The 26,923-nt window shown below is 39.1% G+C and overlaps 3 protein-coding genes across 6 annotated transcripts in view; 2 read left to right on the plus strand and 1 right to left on the minus strand.

Moving 5' to 3' along the window:
• The window catches only part of LOC108414237, an 89,458-nt gene that overhangs the window by 47,996 nt on the left and 14,539 nt on the right, over positions 1-26,923 (plus strand). The window contains 2 exon segments of the mRNA XM_037531650.1: positions 10,037-10,096; positions 15,094-15,190. Of these exon segments, the coding sequence (XP_037387547.1) occupies positions 10,037-10,096; positions 15,094-15,190 (157 nt within the window).
• On the plus strand, positions 9,108-19,328 carry LOC119261540 (gastrula zinc finger protein XlCGF49.1-like). Of its 4 annotated transcripts, none has more exons than XM_037531642.1 (4): positions 9,125-9,200; positions 11,100-11,362; positions 12,092-12,131; positions 16,910-19,328. In XM_037531642.1, the coding sequence occupies exon 4, from the start codon at positions 17,041-17,043 to the stop codon at positions 17,851-17,853; it is 813 nt and encodes a 270-aa protein (XP_037387539.1). In that variant the 5' UTR covers positions 9,125-9,200; positions 11,100-11,362; positions 12,092-12,131; positions 16,910-17,040; the 3' UTR covers positions 17,854-19,328. The 4 variants fall into 4 exon arrangements, with proteins under 4 accessions (XP_037387537.1, XP_037387538.1, XP_037387539.1 ...); XM_037531643.1 differs by having other exon boundaries at positions 11,100-11,294; XM_037531641.1 differs by lacking the exon at positions 11,100-11,362 and having other exon boundaries at positions 9,115-9,200.
• Positions 25,332-25,906, minus strand: LOC108414295 (histone H2B). Its single transcript, XM_017687133.2, has one exon. It carries the CDS (start codon positions 25,826-25,828, stop codon positions 25,454-25,456), a length of 375 nt encoding a protein of 124 aa, XP_017542622.1. The 5' UTR covers positions 25,829-25,906; the 3' UTR covers positions 25,332-25,453.

Consider the following 26,923-nt stretch of genomic DNA (forward strand, 5'->3'; position numbering starts at 1 on the left):
CCTGCCTTCCACCCGATGACTGCTGGGATAGGCTCCAGCACCCCCCCGCGACCCTGACGGAGAAGCGGCTTAGAAAATGGATGGATGGATGGATGGATGGATAGATGTGTTTAATATCATGGAGGATTGTTAAATGAGTGAGAAAGCTATAAAGCATTAAGAGCAATGTAATAAAATTAATATCCAGAATTCTTTTCATTTGCAGAGCAGTAATCAAATCTTTATCAAATGCTGAAACTGATACTAAACTCTGACAAGAAATGACTATAAACAGATCATTATATAATGAATCATCTAAGAGCATCATCTAAGTTTATGATTCAGATTATTTGAATCTACAATGTATAAACAATGTAATGAAATTGTTAATATGGTGAATTAAGTTTTTATGTTTATTTTTGTTGTAGGCAAAAGAAAAATTAGAAAACATCTTATGTTAAAACTTAAGTTTAATGTTCAATTAATTTGAAAAAGTACTACGGTTAACTACAAGCCTGTGTTTATGCTTTTTATGTCTTATATTTTCATCTGAAAGGCAGGTTTAACCTCACTTAGAGACTTGAACTATGATATTATACTAAGTTAGCTGCTTAACTAGTGGATCAATACTATGGTACTTATTGTGAGAGCTTTTATGTTCTTCTCTATTTACTAACTTAAAATTCTGATACTATTTCACAATTTATATCTATTTTTATAATAAAGTTCTAGGATTTAGGTTATAATAGGAATTTTAAGACACTAATAGTAAAGCTACTGAGCAGCTTTACGAGGTTCGGACATTTGCGGTTAGAAAACACAATTGAGGCTTTACTGTTAGAATCAGAATCCAAGTTCGTAGTCACAAAACAAGCAGGGGTCAATTCCAAAAGGAGCAGAAAACAGTCCAAAGGGGAAAGGCAAAAGGCAGAGTAAAAAAAAAAAAAACGTAAAGCAATGGTCATAAACAGTATACGGGAAAATAGAATGCTCAAGGGCCAGATGTTCAAAGGTAATCTGATCGGATTTTGGTTAACGGATTGGATCAAATCGAATGGTTCAAAAGGGAAAGAATCATTCTGAAATCGGATCAGATCATGTAATCCAATCCTAGTTTGGAAATGGATCAAACCTTCAGTTTCTGTTGTTCAAAACTTTTCTGTAGGATTTGGATAACTTTGATCCAAAAAAACTGGATTACCCTGATCCCAACAAGGGGTAGGATTTCAAGGTGGATTTCAGGAAGAAAATGTAGTAAAACTTTTAAAAGTTTTAAAGTAAAAAAAAAACAACATTTGTATCATTTAGTGTATATACTCTTATTTTTATTTTGCACTTGACCTGTTTAACCGTTACAGTGATAAAGTAGACATAGGCTACCAATTAAGCCTGGTCTGGTTCTTCAACAGGCTCAGGTGCATCATAAACATCACAGAGAGGGACATTGCATCTGGTAGCAATGTTGTGCAGGACTCGACTCGCAAATAATTAAGGCATGCAAAGCGTCTCTTCAGAACTCAGCGTCAACAAAGCGTCTATTCAGAACATTTAAACGCTCAATTGCACATCTTGTTTTGCAATGAGCAGTATTGAAGCGTGCCTGCGCAGGCATTGTTGCTGCAAGAAAAGGAGTCATCAGCCATGGTAGGAGTGGATAGGCACTGTCTCCTAATATTATGCCGTCCGCTCGGTTGGTTTGGAGCTCTCTGTATAAAGCACTCTCCCTCAGAATATGTGCATCATGAACAGACCCAGGCCACTTCACAACACAGTTTGTGATGATGAGGTCAGCGTCGCCTACAAGTTGGATGTTGATGCTGCACCTCCCCTTTTGGTTGATGTACTCCCAATCCCTCTCATGAGGTGCTTGGATATGCACATGAGTGCAGTCATTAACTCCAATAGTATTGGGCATGTTCCCCAAAAGAAAAAAACTTGTGCTTGGTCTGGGCAATCTGGTCATCCTTTGGAAGTGAAACAAACTGATTGACCAGGCTGGCCAATGCAATTGACACAGCTTTCACTACATTACTCACAGTTGATTTGTCCACTCCTACATTGTCACCAACAACTTGGTAGAAAGTCCCAGATGCATAGAAGCGCAGAGCAATGAGGACCTGTTCTTCCACAGACAGACTGTGACTCCTTCGGGTTCTCCGTTGAAGTCTGCAATGTACTTAATATCAGCATTCCCAAAGCAAAAGCAAGCATACAGTTCTTCAGTGGTGTATTGCTCCAGTGGTTTTGCACGCTCAAGATACACCCTTTGATGGTATCCTCTTCCACCAAAATGGTGGTAGCGATGCACAACACCTGCCATGTCAGTCTTAATACAAGATGGCTGTCAAATACCCACCCACTCATTAGCTGACATGCTTGTGTTCAATTCATTCAAAGTCAATCATGCCCAAGTCCTACAAATACTATGTTCACCACCACAGATGAGGTGGAACCATGGACTCAAAAGGACATAATTTCATGGTTGCAGAAACCCATGCACTGCTGGAAGGTGTAAAGTGCCATTTATGCCTCAATTGTAGGAAGTTCTGTTGTGGGAATGGTGACAAACAAAAGGAATAAAGATGTTTGGGTTGAAATCACCCAGAATGTTAATCCAATGGGGTCTGGCAAGAAGAGGACCTTGGAGCAGGTGAAATTTAGATGGAAAAATCTGAGGGCCAGAGCCACAAAGGACCTTGCTGAACAAAAAAACACCCAAACAGGCAACAAACCATTTAAGAAAGGTGACTACACAGATGTGGTTCTGGACATTATTGGAGGTGAGAATTCTAAATCTCTGCATGGTATTCAAGGTATTGTAGGGGATCGTGAGCCTACAATTGAGGAGAAAAATGATCCAGTTCCACCTAATACAGAGGAAACATTTATTCTGGATCTCAGCCCTATTATTGAGCAACCTGAATCCTCACTGGTAGAGCCAGCAGTCACAGAAGCTCAGAAAAGAGGCTTGAAGTGTCCTTTGCGAAATACTAATGGTGATGACTATGAAACTCTTCTTAAATGAGAAACTCAAAGAGCAGAAGCACAGATTCTCCTGGCAGAGGAACAAATAAAGATGACCAAACTGCAGCAAAAAAACCAGGGTGGAACTTCAAATCCGCCTCCTAAAAGCAGGGCTTGAAAATGCAGGTCTCTCTTTCTCATATGAAGAACCCTGAATGTCTTGTTAACTATTGGACATTTTTTATTTAAGATGCTTTCAATATATCCACAATGTATTTGTTAATGTATATGTTTTTTTTTTATTTGTTGTGGCTCAGATGAGGGGTCATAAAAGAAATTATAAATGGAAGTGGATGTTTATGTTTTGTATTTTGTCTCAAAACACTTAAAGTGACCCCATGTTGGTTCTTCTACCTGTTCTTTACATAGCTGGTAATCCAGATTAGGTAATCCTGAAAACTGTGTATCTGGATCAGGGTGATCCAATCCAATGTTGCTTTGAAAAACCGGCTTAAAAGTAAGACAGATCACCTGATCCTGGATAGCAAAAAATGGGATTACCAAATCTGGATAATTTTGATCCGGATTACATTTTTTGAACAACTGGCCCCAGTAGATCACAAATGTTACAATACCTCACAATTAGCTATGGATAAAGCCTGGGCTTTTAAACTAAACCTAGAAGGTCATATGACATGAGGCACAGGTGAAGAGAATCAGTATTCAGGAGATCTAGAGCACTAGAGTCATGTGATCTCCCAGAGGATTCTGGAAGATGTAGTCTAGGTTCGTCTTGGAGCTTGACAGATGTGTGACACACAGAACACCTCCCCAATTCATTTAAATCTTGAATTTTAAATTCAGAATTTTGAAACCTCCCCATATCTGTGTTGGTTTCCTCCCCTAGTCCAAAGACATGCAGTCAGGCCATCTGGACACACTAAATTGCCCCTGTGTGTGTGTGTGTGTGTGTGTGTGTGTGTGTGTGTGTGTGTGTGTGTGTGTATGAATGCATATATCTGCGTGTCTGCCCTGAGATGGATGGGTGACCTGTCCAAGGTGTATGCGGCCTTCCGCCCAGTGACCGCTGGGATAAGCTCCAGCACTACAAACCACTAAATCACTAAATAAACTTAAATGTATTCAACAAATAAAGCATGTATTTATGTTGGTTAAAACATAATAAATGTACACTTGAATCTTTTGGAATAACTGAACATAACTTACCTATACTTACATAGTAATATGTACTGTATATGTACTGTATATGTAATAGTACTAGTAATTGAAAAAAAAAATCCTCTATGTCTTCAAATAATTTTGTATTTCTAAGACACATATTCTACTACACATGGAACATATTTTAAATATATACTCTTGGATGTACTGATACTCAGATGTACTGATACTTAATTTGATAACTTTGTGTTTAAGTATGCTTCAGTATGTTAATAAATACACTAATTTGCCTACAGTATACTAACTTAAAATGCTTTACTTTTCAAAAATACTTAGAAGTATATTTAACTGTGCCTAAATCTAGGTACCAGTAGTAAACCAGCACCTTGTGATCTAAGTAGGCATTCATAGTAGGAGAGAAGCTCATTCAGGTACTGAGGGGTGAGTGCATTTAGAGCTTTATAAGCCAGTAATAGAATTTTATAATCAATGCGAAATTTAACTGGTAACCAGTGTAGGGTTGATAAAACTAGGCTAATATATTCAAATTCTCTGGTTCTTGTGAGGACTCGGGCTGCAGCGTTCCGGACTAGTTGAAGCTTGAAGTAATAAATACATGAACTAACTTTTCTGCATCCTGTAGAGACAACGCATTTTGTAAGGTAGCAATATTGCAGAGATGCAGGAAGGCTGTTCTAGTAATATTTGTTATATGTGCATCGGAGTACAGACACCAAGATTTTTTACAGATGAGCTTGATGCAACTGAGAAACATTATCAGCCATGTTGACTGATAATGGTGCCCAGTGGTAGCATATATATTGTGAATAATATAGGCCCTAAAACAGAGCCTTGTGGAACACCATACTTTTGCAAGGACAGATGATTCACCCTTTACATTAACAAACTAATAGCGATCAGTGAGGTAGGACCTGAACCAGGAAAGAGCTATTTCTGTTACCCTTACAAGGTTTTCTAGTCTATCTAGTAAGATAGCATGGTCTATTGTGTCAAATGCTGCACTAAGATCAAGGAGGACTAGCAAAGGCACATTTCCTTTGTCAGAGAATAATAAAAGATTTACCATTTTTACTAGTGCTGTTTCTGCACTGTGATGTGGACTAAAACCTGACTGAAATTTTTTATGTATATGACTTCTATACAAATAGGAGCTTAATTGTTTTGCTACCACTTTTTCCAAGATCTGAGATATAAAGGGGGGATTCAAGATATGTCTATAATTTGATAGTTCGCAGGAATCAAGGTTAGCTTTCTTAATCAGTGGTCTAATTACTGCTAGTGTAAAGGTTTTTGGGATGTATCCAAGGCTAACAGAGGAATTTATTATTGACAGAATAGGCTTGGTTATTTCTGGCAAAATTTCCTTGAGGAAACCTGTAGAAATCAGATCTAACATACTGTCATGATTGGCCCCTCCCAGTCCTGTCCATGTGTTTGTGTTGTTTTGGTTTAGCTCATGTGCATTTGTTTTGGTCCAGCCCCCTCTTTTCTTGACTCCACCCCTGATTGTCTCCACCTGTGTTTGCACCCGTCCCTCATTACCCTTATATATTTAAGCCCTGTGTTTTCCCCTGTCTGGTTACTGGTCTTTGTCTGAATTGTTATCTGCTGTGGTGTTTGTACTGTTCTGGTTGTACTGTTGTTTGTTTGCATTGTTATTCTGGTTTGTCTGTCATGTCTGCCCCCCCGTTCAATCCGCGTTGGCTATGTGAACCTGGACCATTTCGACTATGACCCTGGATTTGCCCATAATAAATCCCACTTATCTCCACATATGCATCCGCCTCCTCGCTCCCTGTTACACATACAAGTAGAAGATTTTGTAGAAGAAATAATTTGAAGTAGTTCATTGTCTTGAAGTAAACGATTCCAGACTATCTGCCATGGTTATAATATTCTCAAGATTTAGACGATCTGAGGCAGCAGGTTTGTAGAGTTTAACTGTGTGTTCTGAATTTTCTGCCTAATTCTTTTTCAATTTTATCACTAAAGAAATTCATAAAATGATTGCTGCTACAGGCTAATAGCATCTGGGTTTCAGTAACTTTTGTTCTGTTATTTTAGAATTTTTTTTTAGAAAAAGTGCTGAAAAGTAGTCTAGGATAATTCTTATTGTTTTCTATGAGAGAGGAGAGATAGGCTGAGCATGCTGCTGTAACAGATCTTCTATAGTCTATAAAGCTCTCCTTCCAGGCATACTGGAACATGTAGTTTAGTCAGGCGCCATTTTTGCTTTAGTTGTCTAGCAGTCTGTTTTAAAGCTCGAGTATGATCGTTATACCAAGGGGCGAGGGTTTCTGCCTCCCTTTTTTTACTTTTTAATGGAGCCACACTATCTAGAGTAGATCAAAAAGTATCCTCTAAGAACTTGGTCATAATACCTAACTTGATAGGATTAGATGGACAGCTGACAGAAGCTCATAACTGCGGAAGGTTTCTGATAAAGCTACTAGCTGTGGAGGAAGTTATAGTGCGCTTAATATGATAACATGGTGATGATCGCACATTACCAGTAAAATGAATTTCGTATGAGATTAAGTAATGCAGCACAGGCAGTGGGAGATTGCAGGGGGGCCCTTGGCGGCCTAGGCCCTTGCGGCAGAAACTGGCTTTTGGTACATGGAATGTAACCTCACTGGGGGGAAGGAGCCGGAGCTTGTGCAGGAGGTTGAGAGGTACCAACTAGATATAGTTGGGCTCACCTCCACGCACAGTGTCGGCTCTGGAACCAAACTCCTTGATAGGGGTTGGTCCTTCTCTTACTCAGGGGTTGCACAGGGTGAGAGGCCCGGGTGGGAGTGGGGATACTCACGAGTCCCCGGCTGGTGGCCGTGCAGTTGGAATTTGTCCCGGTGGATGAGAGGGTCGCCTCAATGTGAATTAAAATCGCAGAGAGGAAAACTCTCACTGTTGTGTGTGCTCATGCACCAAACAACAGGTCAGAGTATTCGACCTTCTTGGAGCGAGTGGGCGGAGTTCTGGAAAGAGTCCTGCCTACAGACCCCATAGTCTTATGGGGGACTTCAATGCTCATGTTGGCAATGACTGAGAGACCTGGAGAGGTGTGCTTGGGAAGAACAGCCTGCCCGATCTGAACCTGAATGGTGAATTGTTACTGGACTTCTGTGCCAGGCATGGATTGTCTATAACAAACACCAAGTTCGAAAACAAGGATGTTCATAAATGTATATGGTACCAGAGCTCCTTGGGTCAGAGGTCAATGATCAACTTTGTTATCGTTTCAACTGACTTGGGACCGTATGTTGTGGACACTTGGATAAAGAACAGGCACCTGTTCGGAATGATTTCAACTCCCACCTCCAGGAGAGCTTTTCTCATATCCCGGGGGAGGTAGGGGACATGGAGTTTGAATGGACCCTGTTCAAAACCTCCATTGTGGAAGCTGCCAGGCATAGCTGTGGCCAAAAGCTTGTGGGTGCATGTCGTGGGCGGTAACTCAAGAACCCCCTGGTGGACACAAGTGATGAGGGAGGCTGTCAAGCTGAAGAAAGAGGTCTTTAGGAACTGGATGGCCCAAAGGACTCCTGACTCAGCAGAGAGGTTCGAGAGACAGGCGAAAAAGGTGACAGCCACAATGGTGGCAGAAGCAAAATCCAGGGGGAGGAGTTTGGCGAAGCCATGGAAAAAGACTTTTGGTCGGCTTCCTGTGGATTAAGCGGTTAATGACGATGATGATTAAGTAATGATCTGAGACTGCTGTGCTCTAGGGGAGAATGGCTAAGTTATCTATATCTACACCAAAGTTCAGTATTAAGTCTAGAGTGTGGTTGTGGTAATATAGGGGAATATAGGGGAAACCTACAGAGTCTATGATAGATATAAATTGTAGTTAATAAAAATGAATTTTTATTTGTTCCTTGATCAACTATATTAAGTAAAAGAACTTCAAAAGAAGAGATTTATGGCCTACTTTCTGGCTCATGCCTGAAGCTTTAGTATGGATGGTTGCTATACCTCCACCCCGACCGCTTAAATGAGGGCTATGCACATAGCTGTAACCTGTGGGAGTGGCTTCATTTAGACTAAGGTATTCATTGGGTCTAATCCACAGTATCAAAATCGTGATCGGTAATACTTTAATTACAATGATGGCTTTAGATGTAAGAGATCTTATGTTAAGCCATCCTAGTTTTAGACCAAAGGTGCACTCATTGCAGACTAGTATAACTGGTCTGATATTAATCAGGTTACCTTTGCAAACTTTTTGAGGCTTTTTGATACTTTGTTTTATTCGGGTAACAGACACAGTCTCAATTGGGAGGAACCTATGTGGCATCTCAAGGCAATTTGCTCACAAAACGAGGACCAGTTGTCCACGTAGCCCAAGCCATTAAAGACGTACCAGCCGCGGAGCCAGGACTGCAGTACGAAGAGCCCCTCCTGTAGGTGGATCCCCTCCTGTAGGTGGAAAGAGGTCTGGAGATGACGATCCTGGCGTCCATCTTCTTCCTGACGGTGTCCAGTAGCATCAGATAGTGCTCCTTCAGGACTTCACTAATATCCCTTTAGTGTTAGGTAGTGCATAGGCATCTTTTATTGTCTGATTGTTAAGCTTTCTGTAATCAACACAGAATTGAATTGAACAATTTTCTTCACAACAACAACTATTGGTGAGGCGAAGGGACTTTAGGATTCATGGACGATGTTTGCATCACAAAGCTCTTTAGAGATTACATTATTATATTTTTCGTTATCTTATTTGTTTTCTCTAAAACCTGCTTAGTATTTACTAAACAGGCCCTGTTCAAAGCCTCCAATTTTCAGACCAAAGTTGAACACTTGCTATTACCCAGTCAGTGGCGGAGCCTGACTGAATACTAGTGGGATTTAAATCAGCGACCGTTCCGCCTGTTTCCGTGATCTCGCATTGTGAAGCCGCTTCATGTCAGGTGGTGGCGCTAAATCTGTAAGTATAACTTTCTCCAACTGCACTAAAGCGGAGAAGCAGAAGGTGGTGTTGTGGTCAGTAGACCACGCCTCCGTGCTCATATACTGAGGAATACAGAGGATCAGAAACAAGAGCTGAACTATTGAAGGTAGGAAACTGTCCGACACTTTAACGCTCACTGTTCTTCCTTCACTCTCAGACGAGCAGCTGGAGACACATTAGAGTTTAGACAATAAGATTTGATGGATTTAAAATAGATTCGCCAACACAGAAGCAGCTTCACTCAGACGTGGCTGAGTGATGTTATGCTACATTCAAGAGCTCCTCAGAAGGCTGTGTGTACCAGATGGTTAACTAGTAAATAAGACGGCGCTTGTTGTTCAAAGAGAACGTTACCGTAAAAAACAAAGCGGGGGGATCTGGAAAATACGGGTCCCAATTTTTTATGTGTAAGCACACAGATCTAATAGAAACGAGTCAGGTATTTTTTCCACATTGACTTGTAAGTTTAGCGTTTTTCAGTCGTCTAAAAGGTCCAAGGTCGAGTTATACGTCACATCGTGTGTCATCTAGAATCCCGTGTTTACTCACTGCAGCCTAAATCCGTTCGAGCGCAGTTTACAAGTGATAAACTGTCATTTCTCAGTTTCCGAGACCAACAATTTGGTTGATAATGTTTTCTCACATATGCATGGCAAACGTAGAGCAGTTTGATTCTGATATATTTATGATTTATACTTTGTGTGCAACTTGGAAAACCTGTCAATTAATACATTGTGGTAATAATGCTATAATGATTTTATATCTATCGGATTATTCTTTTTTTCCAGCCAACTTTTGGAACAAGCTTTGTGAATCTTGGCTTATCTCATGTGTTTCTTCACGTGTATGTCCTTCGTGTGCATTACTGTCTGCTCCACTGGCCGTTTGCGAACACATCTCATAAAAAGAGATGCGATATTGAGCATGATTTAGTAAGTGCAGACATCTTGACTGATTGCTGACATTATTCAAGATGGGAATAAATATACACTGATCAGTTATGACTTTTATGACTACCTCCTTGTTTCTACACTTTTTGTCTATTTTACCAGCTTCACTGTGTATGTGCACTTTGTAGTTCTACAGTTACAGACTGTAGTCCATCTGTTTCTCTGCATACTTTGTTAGTCCCTTTTACTCTGTTCTTCAGTGGCCAGAAGCCCTATGGACCCTCACAGAGCAGGTACTATTTAGGTGGTGCATCATTCTCAGAACTGCAGTAACACCAACGTGGTGGTGGTATGTTAGTGTGTGTTGTGCTGGTATGAGTGGATCAGACACAGCAGCACTGCTGGAGTTTTTAAACACTAACTGTCCACTCTATTAGACACTCCTACCTTGTCAGTCCACCTTGTAGATGTAAAGTCAGAGACGATGGCTCATTATATATTATAATTGGTTGGTGTTGGTTTGTGTTGGCTGGATATTTTTGGTTGATGGACTATTCTCAGTCCAGCAGTGACACTGAGGTGTTTAAAAACTCTGACAACACTGCCGTGTCTGATCCACTCAGACCAGCGCAGCACACACTAACACACCACCACCATATCAGTGTTACTGCAGTGCTGAGAATGATCCACCAGTGAGGGTCCATGGGTTCCTGACCACTGAAGAGGGTAAAAGGGGGCTGACAAATTATGCAGAGACACAGATGGACTACAGGCTGTTAGAACTACAAAGTGCAACTATATAGTAAGTGGAGCTGATAAAATGGACAATGAGCATAGAAACAAGGAGATGGTCATAATGTTATGCTTGATTGGTGCACATGTGATGGGAAAATGGTGGTATGTTCTAGAACAAGATGAAGTACTTCTTAGGAGTTTGTCTTGTCTGGGTCGGGGTGCTATGGTGGCTGGGAAGACCCTGTTGGGTAATTTACCACATATACAAAAACATATATTGATAATTTCAGTGATGTGATATCCCCCAAAACTAAAAAGACCAACCACTGAATTTTAGATTAAAATAAGTTACAAAAATTAATAAGCAACATGTTTTTCAGGTCTCCAGGAAACATAAATATGAAAAAGGAAACATTAAAAGAACGCCGAAAATACACACACACACACACACACACACACACACACACACACACACACAGTACCCAGAGGAAATCCACACAGACATGGAGAGAGCACGCAAACTCCACGCAGAAAGGACTTTGGCCGCCAGGGAATCGAACCCTTCTTGCTGTGAGGTGACAGCGCTACCCACTGCGCCACCATGCCACCCCATGACTAAAATAAAGCAAAATAATTTCAGCAGGTCAGCATGTTCACACACAACATACAAAGGCTTAACTGAGACAAAAGCTTAAAGAACATCAGCAGGCTAAAACTGAGAGAAAGACGGTGTTGGGGGTGAGAGCACCCACTGGTGTCTTCCCCACCTAACACAGATGTGGTCAAAGCAGTTGTAGCGTTATGCAGATTATATGTAAATTAGACATACTGTACATGAGAATATCTATTATAATGCGGACTCTGAAGGGCTCAGAAATAAAACTGAACACAGTGTCACTGGTGAGATTCAGTCAAAAAAGAGACAGTGTCCCTCATGTTTGTCTTAATGATGTTAGCCAGAGTCACTCTGTCAAGCCAAAGGCCTTAACTGTTCCCAGACAGTCACCTTTTTCCCAGTTAAACAATGATGGGAATATCCAGTTCTGAGCCCTGTATACAGTGTAAAACATAATAATTGCATTAACTTTATTTTAATTAAAAAAGTTCAAAAGTTAAATTAATACAAATATAGTAACACATACTGCTTCTTGTATAATCCTTCATTATTAAGGTAAATGTAGTTAAAATCAGTTCACTTGGAAAAGCATATCCTAGTATTCTTAGTATTATTATTGGTTTCTGACAGTTAACGTGTATTTTTCTCTTTGCAAAATGTTATTTTTGTGTCAGAGTATACTCTCATTTTAAATGTGAAGCTTGGATGCATTTTAGATGCTTTGTTATTCTCACCATGTTGATGTTTTGTGTTCAGATTTACCAGTTGAGCCTGTACCCATGATGCTAACAGAATGGTAAATATGCATTAAGCTATTACAAATCCTGAGAAATGGGTGACTTTAGTCTTATCTAAGCCTGTTGTTTGTTACCATATGAAAACAGTCCATTTTATATAATGGAGTTATTTTAATTGATGCCAATATACTGCACAAAAAAGCATATTTGCTCCAAGTTAACCTAACTAATTCAAGAGTAAGCTGAACTTGAAAAAGAAGGGTATTGCAGACAATTTTTAGTTTAAAGTTCAGGCTTTAAATGTTAGTTTAAAGTTTAGTTTAAAGTTCTTGTGTGTTTGGTAGGATAGATTGGAGATGGGCATAAATAAGTCTTCCACAAGGAACTTGCCACCTGCCTCATAGAGACAAAAAGTGTTATATGTAGGTGTTAATAATGTATTCTTAAACATTCTATATTAAAAAGATTTGATTTATTTTTTTATTTGATTATGGGAAACAATTTGCATCCCTTCAACCCAACAAATGGCAAATAAAAACCCAGCTTTGAAAGCAGAAAACACTCATGAAATAGACAATGTATGCATTACATTTCACAAACGAGCTGCAAACTCAGAAAACACATTTAGCTTCAGAAACACTGCAGAGTCAGTAACAGTACACCGAAATGTTCTTGGAGGACACTCATAAAAGATGGAGCGGTTCAGTCTTGCAGCAGAAACATTCACCAGTAAAAGTAACCCCCTGTTTTAACCCTCTGTTTTGACAACTCTCATCCACTTGGCCTCATCATTTACCCTGGTCGGGAATCCCCAGTGCCATTTCAAGGGCAGATAAAGCTGTGTATAAACCATAGCAATAAACTACTTCAAAATACTTATAATTTCTCAAACATCTTAAAAACATTGCAAAAGCATTGCATTGCAAAGTTTGTAGGACTAGCCTGTTCGCTCACTGAGGTCAAGGGTGAGTGCGTGCCATTTGAATAATCCACCCTTACTGTCACCACCTCCCCTTCTGTAGTGAGACGGTGACTTGTGTAATATAGGTGTGAAGCACATCCAAGTGGTAAGTCGAAGTAGGTACTGGCAAGTTAAAAAGGAATTAAAACAGGCTTAAATTAACTGGCAAAACACAAGCAGATAACAGCACTGTATTGTGATGGGAATTAGCTGTAGCTTATAACTGATTTAAACTGATTTAAATACTAGGACTGAAAACACTGGCTATTTAGCTATCAAACATGTCATATCTACACTACAGTCACGTTAACAATGAACTAATTATCAGTGGTGGACAGTAACGAAGTAAATGTAATTTGTTATGGTACTTAAGTAGTTGTGTGTGTGTGTGTGTGCGTGTGCGTGTGTATCTGTACTTTACTGAAGTATTTGCATTTTTGGGTGACTTTTTACTACTTTTTAACTCCACTACATTATGTGAAATCTGTCATTCCTTTTTGTTTATGTGTGAGTAAAAACATAACATGTCAAAACGGAAGAAGCGCAAAGCAAGAACACCAATCAGGGCACAGCGTACACTTTGTTTTGAGCTTGTTTTGACCTGTTGGACATACTGACCCAGTGCAAGCATATGGTTCAATGTCAGTGCAGCAGCGTAAAATTTTGGGAGAGTCTTCTTCTTTCGGCTGCTCCCTTCAGGGGTCGCCACAGCGGATCATCTGCCTCCATCTTGCCCTATCCATTGCCTCCTTTGCTTTTACACCAACCATCTCCATGTCCACCTTCACTACATCCATAAACCTTCTCTGAGGTCTACCTCTTCTCCTTCTACCCAGCATCTCCATCTCCAACATTCTTTGCCCAATATATCCACTATTCCTCCTCAACACATGTCCAAACCATCTCAACCTGGCCTCTCTGGCTTTATCTCCAAACCGCTCCACCTTCACCGTCCCTCTGATCTGCTCATTTATAATCTTGTCCAGCCTTGTCACTCCCAACGAAAATCTCAGCATCTTCATCTCCGCCACCTCCAGCTCAGCTTCCTGTCTTTTAGACAGAGCCACAAATTTTGGGAGAGTCTATTCAACATAAATGATGGAACTAATCTAACTTTGTGTAAATAGACCACAATATAGAAACACATATGCAGTTGTGGCTGACGCGTCTTTTTTTCTGAATTTATACAAACACTTTCATTTTATAGTAAATTTGTTTTTGATAGTTTATGTTTATGAACAGAGACCTACAGATCAATATAGTAAACTCTTTTGTGAACCTGTGTTTAAAGCAAGTTTTTAATAAACTTTAACTTGTAACTATGTAACCACCATGGTCACGTGTTTTCATTTTGGGTGAGGAAGGTGCCTTTTTCGGCATGGCATTACCACCTCCAGCCTCAGGGTTGAGCTATGAGCTGTTTTGACTCCTTGAGGCAGGAACAAGTATAAAGGTTAGAGAAACAGGAAGTGTTGGAATCCAAACAACTTTTCCCTACTTCCTGTTTCTCTAACCTTTATACTTGCTTGTTTGCAAAAAGTTATTTCACAGCCACTTGGCTCTACCTAATGGAAATTGCCTGAAGTTTGCCTTCATTGTTTTTTTGCTTATGATGATTTTAATAGATGATCATCTATAATCAGTGTCAGACTAATTAATAACATTCTTGATTTGTTTACCAGGTGCAACACTGTATTTTCACCTAAAATTAGTTAATGAAGCAAGAGTCTTGTTACAATAATGATAATTGAACATTAGAGCAGTGTCTGTGGTGGGTGTTTGAGGTCTGTGCTTTCTTTGTGCTTTTCCTACTCTAACACTTACAATCCAGTATTTAACAGTTTATGAGTTGAATTAACAGTGTAAAATGAAGTATAAACATGCCTGTAGTGTTGAATCTACAGGACTGGAACTAGAAACTTCTGGTCTAGATTAAACAGAAACTAGTCTTTCACTCTCTCTCTAGACAGCATGTGTGTGAAAAGAGTGCGATGGGGCAGGTTGTCATATTCAGGATGAATTATTATTCAAACATGATAATTTTAAACTTCATAAATTTCACATTTGTACCTTTTCTAGTTCTTCTACAATCGTACCTTTTTCTAGTTCTTTTTTTTTTCTTCCATACAGCAAAAGTAAGTACGCTCACAAAAAAAGGTACGACACTGTCACTGTGGTGGTACCCTCAAGGGTACATCTCTGTGCCTTTAGTCAGGGAACAAAACTGTACCATAGCACATATATAATATGATATTTTCTAAGTTGTACTGACTCCATACACCCCATCTTTTCTCCAGGCTTTTTATTTTATTGTTCTATTTTAATACATTAGTTTATAAAAAGATACAAATGTCTATTTTTCCACTAGGAAAAACTTATTTAAGGTGCACAATCGGACCTTAAAACCGCTGTTGCACCTTTGAGGGTACACTTACACTGTTTGTACCTTGATGAACAAATCATGTACCTGCATGGTACCTTTTTCTAGTTTCTAATTTCTAGTGCATTAAATTCTGGAGGCAGCTGGCTGTTTTGTTACTGCCTTCAAAAGCACCTGTCTTGCTCAGGGCATTTTAACCCCAACTGTTTTCCTTGCACTGTTGTGGGATTTTATTGTGTATGAAGAACAGGCTGTTGTATTAAATTATATATGCTGTTTTATACATCATTTGCACCAATAATATACATAAACGTGAGTTAGTGAATAATTTCAGATAATTTACTGTCCTTATCCACCTTAAGGAACCTGCTTTATTTTTAACCCTTTTTAAAAAAATTGTATTTATTTATTTATATATTTTCTGGATGATTATATCAACCTAGTGTGAAATTTAGCTGTCAACATTCATATGCATTGATGTGTAGCAATACAGGACAGAAACAGGCAGGTAAAAAATATATATATATATTTTTTTTTTTAATGTTTTTTTCTTGTTAATTTTGTAGTCTTTGCTCCCATTGTGTTTTTCACACACATGCTGAGAAACTGAGCTGTCTCTAGCCATTCTGCCTGTATTTTTCTTCCTTGTAAAAGAGTTTCTTCCTCGCCTCTTCATCTATGGCCCCCTTCCACAGCTCATCATCTTCAGCCCCCTTCCTCAGCTTCTCTTCTTCATTCCCATCAGCTTCTACTACGTTCATCTCTGTCGTCCCTGGTGACAGACCAATATAAACAAACTGATTACAGACCAAAGGTGCTACTAAACAACAAACTAGTATGTTAAATGGAATTATCTGTTGTATTGAAGTGCATTTATCCAGCAGGATAAGCTAACGTATGGTAGCTTGATGCATCCTGTTGCAAGCAAACTGCCTGAATTTAAGCACTTTAACAAAATCTATGAACAGAAATATGTTAAAGGTTTTACAAATAAGCAGTAAACCAGAAGAGTAAAGACAGGAGACAAGACAAATAATAATAATAATGACAAATATTAATAAAACCAAGTATGGCACTGTTTATCTGAACAGTGGATTTTCCATGATTTACATAGCAATTCAGCATGTGTTAAAGAAAATGACGGTGCATTGATAGAGAAATTGTGTGCAGACTACCTGTCAAATGATCCTCTTTCACTCTGTTTCCTAGCAATATTTGGCATTAGCTATAAAAAAATCTGATTAAATATTACATGGACTATAAAATAATTTCAATTTGTACTATGGCCGTTGGCTTGTTACACTACAGCCAGTCCGAAGGTCTTATTAAGGTTTTTTGCACTCTCACAGGGGGAAAACAGTAAATTAAATAAGTTTGGATAAATAGGAATTTGTTTTGGTGAGTGCATTTACACCTTGTTTTAACAGAAGCATTTGAATAAGACTACTTTTGTTGCATTGCATGCTGTGTTTAGATTATCTTTTTTCTTTCTCCAGAAATGAATGATGTCCTGTTTGAAGTCTTCTCCTGCACTTTCCTACCCATTTTAAATGTGCTTCCATAAACACATCAGGATATTCCACCAAGAGGAATGTTAAGCTGCATAAAACAGGTGGTATAAATAAATATGTCGTCCATGGGATGCTTTGGAAATCAGCAAGCATCATCTGATACCCTCCACATGAACACATCTCATAGGCAAACACAGAAACACAGCAAGGAGAGAACTCACTATTGCTTAGAGTGTGGAAAGAGTTTTATTCAACAGTCTCATCTCAAAATACACCAGCGCTTTCACACTGGAGAAAGGCCTTATCACTGCTCAGTTTGTGGAAAGAATTTTACCGTACAGAGTCATCTCCAACAACACCACCGCATTCACACAGGAGAGAAGCCGTATTACTGCTTAGAGTGTGGAAAGAGTTTTAATCGTCAGAGTAATCTCCAAGAACACCAGCGTATTCACGCAGGGGAGAAGCCGTATCAGTGCTTCGAGTGTGGAAAAAGTTTTAATCGTCAGAGTCATCTCCAAAAACACCAGCGCATTCACACAGGAGAGAAGCCGTATCACTGCTTAGAGTGTGGAAAGAGTTTTAGTCATCAGAGTCATCTCAAACAACACCAGCGCATTCACACAGGAGAGAAGCCGTATCACTGTTCGGTGTGTGGGAAGAGTTTTAATCAACAAGGTCATCTCCAGGAACATCAGCGCATTCACACAGGAGAGAAGCCGTATTACTGCTCAGAGTGTGGGAAGAGTTTTAATCGTCAAAGTAGTTTTCAAGAACACCAGCGCATTCACACAGGAGAGAAGCCATATTACTGCTCAGAGTGTGGGAAGAGTTTCAGGCATTCAAAAACTATGACAAAACACAAGTGTACTAAGAGCATGGTGGAACAGGGCAGTAATGAGTGTAACCTTAACACATTCCAGGAGTAAAAGTCTCCAGGGAGTGGTGCTTCAAGCCCAGATTTCAAATAGTTTTTAGGGGACAACCACATGTTGTTTAACGCTATTTCTAAACATAAGCATAAAATAAAATTTAGCACCCTCCACGGTCTCTGTCTTTCAAAGGAAGCTCAAAGGGCATGGCATGCAGTGTAATACCTGCACATGCCCCTGCCCTTGTTGGGGAAAAAAAGGACATTTTGTTATTGTTGTTATTAATGTTTGTCAGTTAATATTTATGTATTGGCTATGTTTTATTGTGTTCTGTTGTGGGTTAGTTAGTGTGATTTAGTGTTCACCATCAGTGAGTGTTGTATGGCTATTACTGACCTTCCCTGCTATTTTCCCTGTGAAATCTAAAAGAGCATATTTCACTCTGTTAGAAATAAAAGCAGTTTTCCTCTTTGCCACGAATAAAGCTTTGGTATGAATATGAGCTTAGAGTTGTTTAAGCTTTGTCTATTTACCCCTCGCTACAATGTCATTTACTGTGCTGAACACTAAGTCAAGCTGACAGCTCATATACCCATGCAGGTGTATACAGTTCATGCAGGTGAGGTACTTCACATTCCCCCTAAAATTAGTTTTAGTTCATTTTAATTTAATTAATTTGTACCATGTGTACCATCAAAAAGCTCTATATTTGATAATAATGTGCTGTTTACTTTCCAATTTATTATATCTTATGTAATATGTTTCTGTTGCAGTGATTGATGCTTTGACGAACACAGAATCTCTCTTATGCCCCATTGAGTCCTATGCATTAATTAATGTTTGTTACAAGAAAAGTGCCATTTTGTCTTCCTTTTTAGCCTTTAGATGTTTTCTGTATGTTGTATGCTCAGAGTGTTCTTATTAAGGACTGCCTCAAAAGAGATATGACTCTTTAAACTGCGACAGTGAAGTTTTTGCTGTGCTAGGCAAAACCGAACAGCTTTGAAAAGAGACACAGTAGTATGAAGGACTACAAGACAAGCTGAGAGATGTACTGGTGACCTCTCCTCAGAATGGTGTATGTACGCCTGTTCTACATGGCATAAAGTTGCATACAGGCCAGACTACAACTCATCCATGAATTTTCCAATTTTCCAGTTTTTAGAGACGTTTAGGAATTGTGTTGATGTTCTTTGTGATGCTTGGAAAGTGATTGTTCCTTGAGAAGTATGCTGTGACATGAGAAGGAGATTTATGTCCATCATCAACCTGTCCTACCAGACATAGTGGCAGCCTATGGTACAGGAGTTGGAACAGGGTATTTTCATCATTGTAGAACTGGGTGAAAGGTGCCCGATGGGGGTGTTCAAGACCTTGAGCCTCACTGAGGGCAACTCTTTCTGACATTGTTATGATGCACACGATGGACACTGTCATTGTTCCTGAAACATTTTTTTTGTAATGTTGATTTAACATGTGCATGCAATTCTATATGTTGATTGTTTAATAAACATATAATTTGCATAAAGGTATAATCACATTGACCAAGTCTGCATCACCACCAAGATTCACTATCTTACCACACAGGTAAGAAATAATAGGAGATTAGATATAGAAGAGCTAACATGAAAGGAAATAAAGAGATGGATGTGTGAATATATACTATGTGGAGAGAATAATAGTAAACTATTATTTACAGGAAAACACAGGATGATATGAACATTTGTACAGTTATAAAAGCTGTAGTTGATGTATTTTTTTGTCACTTTTCTCTTAGTATTACAGCACTCAGTGAGTGATAAACTGCATTTCAATTTATCTTTTTCTCTCAGAATGGCTGTGGAGGTAAGTCACTCATTATGAGATGCAGTGCTGAACGTTGTGATCTCACACTCTCTAATATTCTTTGCTCTTGTACAGTGTTCAGCTCTGCATAATTTTAACTTCAAAGTCAGCATTAACCTTAAAGACTCTTATTAAAATAAGTTTGATGATAATAATAACTAGACTAAGTTAGTTGCTTTGCTAGTGGTTAACAAACAAATGACACATGAAGCTATTGAGATTAATACTACAGTACATCCTGTTTGTGCTTTTGTGTAGTTCTATGTACACTATTTTCAATTGTGATGTGATTTCTCCATTTCTACCCATCTTTACAATAGAGAGCTTTAAGGATTTATGAGATTCTGGCACTGGTCTCAGCTCACTGGAGTAACTATTAATTTCACTTCAGATGCTCAAACCTCCTAAAGCCTGTCACTTTCTCAGGAATGCTGAGAACCATAGAAGGAGCAGTTCAAATGCTAAAATCTGATGCATAGCAATCTTTTTCTTAAATAAATCACTGTTCAAAAGTTAAAATCAGTATTTTCAATAATGTACAGACTACTTATTGTGAGAGCTTTTATGTTCTCTGTTTACTCACCTAAAATTCTAATATTATTTCACAATTTATATAAGTCAAGTTGGAATTTTTTTTCTAATGTTAAAGCTACTGATCAGGGGTTCAATTTACATAGAGCACCTCCCCAATTCATGTAAATCCTGGACTTTAAAAGAAGAATTTTATGATCATAGTAGAACATGAGAGATTTACATCAGTTATTATATTTACATCTTTTTATATCTGTTAGGGGAGTTTGCATGACCTCCCCATGTCTGCGTGGGTTTCCTCCCACATGCAGTCAGGCCAACTGGACATGCTAAAATGGAGGTTTTATATAAATCCGGAGAAATAGGAAGGCTCAGTGCAGTGGAGTTGGGGAGAAAATTATAAACTGCATTTTGTAAAACTGTACCTACAAGATGGCTAAGTATATGGCCTGCCTTCTCAAGGCTTCATGTCAGCTGGCCTGCAGTTAAGGCCTACTTTCTGTCACTAGGAGAGGAACTGAGCCAAAGGTGCTATGGAAGCTATTTAAAAAGGATCAACACAGTGATGGTCACCCTCTTGAATTACAGACCTATCTGTCCTTCTTCCATAATGCACTCAAGATATTCCATGATGTTATTTTGCTGTTGGAGGGAGACAGTATGACTGTCTGTGAGTTATATGACATTCTCTCCACTCTTCGGACAGAGCTCCGGCAGCGACAGGCAGATTCCTTTTTTGGAGTTGAGACCAGTGCACTTCAACAGTTTCCAGACTGTGAAGCAACAGCAGTCAAGCAGGACTTCTCTAATTTCTACAGGACTTCACTAAGCTACCTTGAAAAATGGTATGACTTCTCAGACAGTAACTTTCACAAGCATGTGGCAGTGTTAGGACTTAAGAGTGAATTCACATTCTCCCACCTCTGTGATGTGGTGGAGATCCTCCAGATGAGGGATAAACTAAACATGGATGAACTCTATGAAGAGTACTCTGTGACTTTACAATGCCAGCAGGAGGTTATAAAGAGAACAGTTCCTGTTGTGAAGAAGTGGTCAACATTGCTCCAAGCCACAAACACACCAAATTTGACTGTACTTGGATCCTTTCTCTTTAGCATTCCTGTGACAAATGCACATGTGGACAGAGTTTTTTCTCTGATGACTGCAGCATGGACTGACCAATGAAACCGGTGCTCTGTGGATCTTATCAAGAGTGAGATTCAAGTCAAGAACAACTTTGGATATAGCTGCATGGAGTTCTACAGCTGTGCATTGAAACAGAAAACCCTACTGGAAGCAGTACGGTCAGACAAAAAGTATAAATTCAAGAAGAAGAACAATTAAGGTAAGATGAACATTCTTTGTGTAAAAAATTGAATATATATTTGTGGTCATCTTGCTACACATTTGTGTTTCATGTGCTACCATCTAGATTGTGTTGACACATAGGCAAAATATGTGTTTGGTTTTTCTTTTTTTATCCCAGATGGCCATTCTTATCAAAAATGTTTTTAATCTTCTTATCAAAAAGATTTTGGTTTACCTTATTTGCACTGAAATAGTTCAACTTTGTATAGGCTAGGCCTAATATTTTGCACTTAAGTGGTTAAAACATTGTATAGGTTAGGCCTAATATTTTGTTGAACTTAAATAGGCAAGGCCTGTTATTTTTTTGTGCCTTGTATTTTAAGTTGAATTTGATAAAAAACTGAGACCATATTTTTTGCTGCATAATGCCTGGTCCTTTGGACAGTTGACTAATTTCATAGTCCCAATAAAGACAAGATGTTGCAAAATTAGTGGTTTGTCTTGTATATGCCTATGCCTTAAACAGTAGCAACTTTGGGCTATCTTTTGGGTCAGGTAGTGTCTTTATCTTTTGGTCGGTGGGGTTGAAAGTCATGAATAAATGTTTCTTGGTAAATTAGATAGACATTAAATCTTAAGCTTAAAGTTATTACGTCTGTCCCACATTGTCCCACTTAAACTTGGTACTTGTCCCACATTTTGTCTGCCTGGAGGTGGTCACCCTAGCTAAAGCTCCCAAGAAGAAAAGTGCCGCAGCCCAAGAAAGCGGGCCCCAGCGTCGACGAGCTCATCCTCAAGGCTGTTTCACAGTCCAAGGAGAGGAGCGGCGTGTCTCTCACCGCACTCAAGAAAGCCCTGGCTGCTGGCGGCTACGACGTGGAGAAGAAAAACTCCCGCGTCAAGAGCCTCGTGACAAAGGGCAGACTAAAGGCACCGGTTCGTCAGGCTCCTTCAAGCTCAAGAAGAAGCAAGCTGAGGCCAAAAAAGAAGCCGGCGAAAAAAAGCCAAGAAGGTAGCACCGAAGAAGCCTGCGGCCGCCAAGAAAGTGGTCAAGTCTCCCAAGAAAGCTAAGATGGCAACCAAGAGCCCGAAAAAAGCAAAGGCCGGCGGCGAAAAAAGGCCGCCCCCAAGAAGTAGACGTGCATTTTAGAGTAGATTAGCATTTTGACGCCATTATGGTTTAATCACCTTAAGCAAAATTTACGATTTAAGAAAATACAATTTTATTTATCTAAAACTACCAAATCTCAGTATAAATGAAATGTTCATAATAGTAAACCAAATGAGAAAATAAAATGGTAAAACTAATAGGCATTTTTATTAGAGGGCCAACCTAAGGAACATTTAAATCCAAGCATAGGAATACAGGAATTTGTCTGCTGATATGCTTCCATATTTATTTCTGTGTTGTTCAGTGTTGTGCACAGTGCAGAACCTGTGGCACTTTACTGTAATTGTAGGCAGGCATCTACTGTACGTGATACTGTGGTAGTTGTTTCTGTTGATATTCCGTGGTGCTTCTGAGCAGGTCAATGGAAAAAAGGAAAAAAAAAAAAGAAAACAAACAAAATGGAATAAAGTTACTTCAACGGGCTCATTACTGAAAATTAAAGCTATCACTGATACGCTCCACTTTGAGAGGTCTAAAATTGTACATTTAAAAAGATTAACTTATTGGGGGAAAAAATCTCACACACTGCAAACTTGTTCCAAGTGTCAATTACTGGGAGCAAGTCCCCAATATTCTTTCAAACTTCTTTACAGTCAACATTACAAAAAAATTACAGTACACGCCCAGACATCATGAACCTCAGGAGACGCAAGTAGGTTCACTGGTGGTTTTGGATAGTGAATAAAATGGCTATATTTGTGTGGTAGCCTGACTCTATATCTACTGCTAGTTACTCTATCTACAGTGTAAGTCTGAGGCATAGCTATAGCCTCCTTTCGCTTACTATAACTTCATCTTTGGCATAATAGCTTTTAGGATATAATGTTACATGCTTCATCAATAACCTAAGGCCTAGCTCTTAACCTAGTATTACTTACTCTGTCTATATTACAGGCCTGATGCATAAATCCAGGCCTACTTTTGCTTATTCAAAATACATCATGAGCTTAAAGCATAATTCTTTACCTACTTGTATTTCTCTTACCTCATGTACCTCTTTTCATTCATCTTCATTTGGTCATTTGGCTATGGCCTAGCTCTAAAATTACAACCTGTCTAACCATAGTAAACATGTCTAAACATAGTATTGCTTACTCTAACTTCATCAAAATCTTAAGGCATAGCACTGTAGCTACTACTTTCTCATCATACCTTCATCATAAGCATGATGCCTTGCTATGTACCTCTTTTCAGTAACTTTAGCTACCCTTGACATCTAAGGTTTAGCTACAAGCCTGTTAACTTCAACTTTAGCACTTCCACTGTATGCTTGCAGTGTACTTAGAATAAGTACAAACAGATTGAGTTAGGCCCGGTTCATGATGTAGTTAGACTCAGTGGAAGGAGCCATAAAGCAAGACATGAGACTTACAATGAAGTTTGAGTAAGCTAAACTAGTCTTACAGCTAGGCTCAGGTTTATTTATTTCACTACATTAATACATCACATACAATAAGCCTAACTGTAAGCCATCCTTTACTAGCACTGCACCATTATTATACACTCTAACTCTAACTTTAAACCCACTTCACCCACTGTAAATTACCCATTAACCAGAGGCCCATGTGTAACTTCATCATAACCCTATGGTCTGGCTAACCAACTACTTCTCACACTAATTGCATCATTACCCTGAGTCCTAGCTCCACAACTACCTTAACATACTCTGAATACTTTAGTTTCTACTATAGCTTAGTGATAAACCTATGTAAAACTACTTCTGCCTACTCGACCATCAGCAGTAGCCTAAGGCTTAGTTAACCTACTTGTACTCACTTGCACATTAGCATTAGCCTAAGGCCTATTTTCCTTATGCTAACTTTATAATGAGCCTAATACCTGGTTCTGCTCTGCATCACAGACTTTACTTTCACCTATTTAATTTATATTTATTTTAAAAATAATTAATTTTTAAAAATTGTTCCAAGTTCAGTATATCTCTAAGATACGTACTATGACCTTCATACATTTATTCATTTATTAATATCATTTTTATTTTTATTATTTTATGCAGTTCGATGTCTTTTTACTTTTGTTCCACACACACTGGCCTTTTCTGACTCCACTCTGGAAAGCCTTCAAATGTATAAAACACACACGGAATATGTAAATAAACAGCTCTTATAATGCAAACATACATAACTGTGCACCCATTTTCTATTCATAAATGCATGTAAAGGAAGAAAAGGAACAAAAAAAAAAAAAGACTTTCAAATGTTTCTTTAAAGTGTGCACTGAGCTGTTTACTAAAAAGGTACAATGGAGTTCCACAGTGTAGAAGCATGATGACTAAAAAGCCTCTCTATATTTTCTGTATAATATATATTTCAGGTAGAAATACACATTTATATAACATTTTAGTACACAAGTCGCCTCTAACCACAAAAAGCAGGGAGGTCAAACTCGACCACTACACGGCAATATCTACATATCTACAACTTGCCCGACTCCCGACTCCCTCCTCCCGCTAAAGAAAGTCTTTCCCTTTGTTAATCAGCCCCGCGCATTCTTAGCTGCTGTTTTCTATACATCTCCAAGTCAGAGACCATCTGTGTATTTGATTTTACCATATCATGAGCTGACTGTTTATTCCAACTAAGCCAAAACAAACATCAAAATAAAAGCAGTTTTAGTTAACCTTGCAGTATTACATAAGGAGATTGAGAAATTTCGCGGGAACACGGACTCAAAACAGAAAACTTTAGCGCGATAATCGTGCGACTTTTACAAACACGAAAAAGCTCTTTATATGAAAACGTGGGTGGCTCTTAAAAGAGCCGTTGGGGTTGAATAAAAGTCACTTTATTTGGAGCTGGTGTACTTGGTGACGGCCTTAGTGCCCTCTGACACGGCGTGCTTGGCCAGTTCACCGGGTAGAAGCAGACGCACGGCGGTCTGGATCTCCCTGGAAGTGATGGTGGAGCGCTTGTTGTAATGAGCCAAACGGGACGACTCACCGGCGATGCGCTCGAATATATCGTTCACGAAGGAGTTCATGATGCCCATCGCTTTGGAGGAAATGCCGGTGTCGGGATGGACCTGTTTCAGTACCTTGTACACGTAGATAGCATAGCTCTCTTTCCTGGACTTTCTGCGCTTCTTCCCTCCTTTGCCGGCTGTCTTGGTCACGGCTTTCTTGGATCCCTTCTTCGGGGCGGACTTCGCTGGTTCAGGCATTATTCCTCTCTTCGAATACAAATGAAAAATGAGACGGGGTTGCCCACACCGGGCTTATTTAGACTCAGAAATTCAAAGTGTACAAGCTCCGCCCTTCGGAATGGTGTCAAACGATCATTGGACAACAATTAAAGGCCTCTTCTTCCTTCTCCTCCTCTTTCTCCCCCTCCCCACAGCTAAAGACGTTGCCTTTGTTAACCTTCCCGCGCATTCTTAACTACTGTTTCCTATACATCATATCGAGTACACTCCAAATACAGTGTTTTTTCATTACACACACACGCGCGCGCGCACGCATACAATATATACGCTCATCGTCTCACTATAGCGCATAAAATGTATGTGTGTATATATATATATATATATATATATATAGTATACACAGTTTTAAACATTTTTGGGTACCGGAAAGCTAATTTAAATATTATACCCCTCCCTAAAAAACATTAGTCATATATAAATATATAGTCAATATAAAATCGAGCATTTTCATTTCTTTTGAATGGGGACATACAAAAAAAGCCTCTTTTGACATGTATGTGGGTGGCTCTTAAAAGAGCTGTTGGGTTTAGGAGTTGGTCGAGTCGAGTATTTAACCACCGAAGCGTCCCAGGGTGCGTCCTTCACCACAAACGATGGAATCAAGAAAAACGCAAGGCAAATACTGCTATGAAATAAATATCACTCATATTATTATAACTGTTACCAACATCAGTGCCATTATTAGTAGTAGCATTCTAAATCGCATGTTAATTCGCATGAAACGTCAAAAATTGTTGTGTGTATATATATATATATGTGTGTGTGTGTGTGTGTGTGTGTGTGTGTGTGTGTGTGTGTGTGTGTGTGTGTATAAATATATAATGTGCGTGTGTTTACATATATATATATATACACACACTCACCCACGCACGCATGGTCTTCGTCGGAAATAAATGCTACAGCTATCATGGATGAAGCTTGGGCGCCATCCTGTGGTCAAATTGTGACAAGGCAAGTCCAAGAAAGAAATGGAAGAGTGATTTTTTTCAGCTTAGTTCAGTAAACTGGGTGTAAGTACAAAATGAAAGGACGAGGTTAAAAGTGTAATGTTTG

The sequence above is a fragment of the Pygocentrus nattereri genome, chromosome 20 (genome assembly GCF_015220715.1).
Source record: "Pygocentrus nattereri isolate fPygNat1 chromosome 20, fPygNat1.pri, whole genome shotgun sequence".
Taxonomy (NCBI): domain Eukaryota; kingdom Metazoa; phylum Chordata; class Actinopteri; order Characiformes; family Serrasalmidae; genus Pygocentrus; species Pygocentrus nattereri.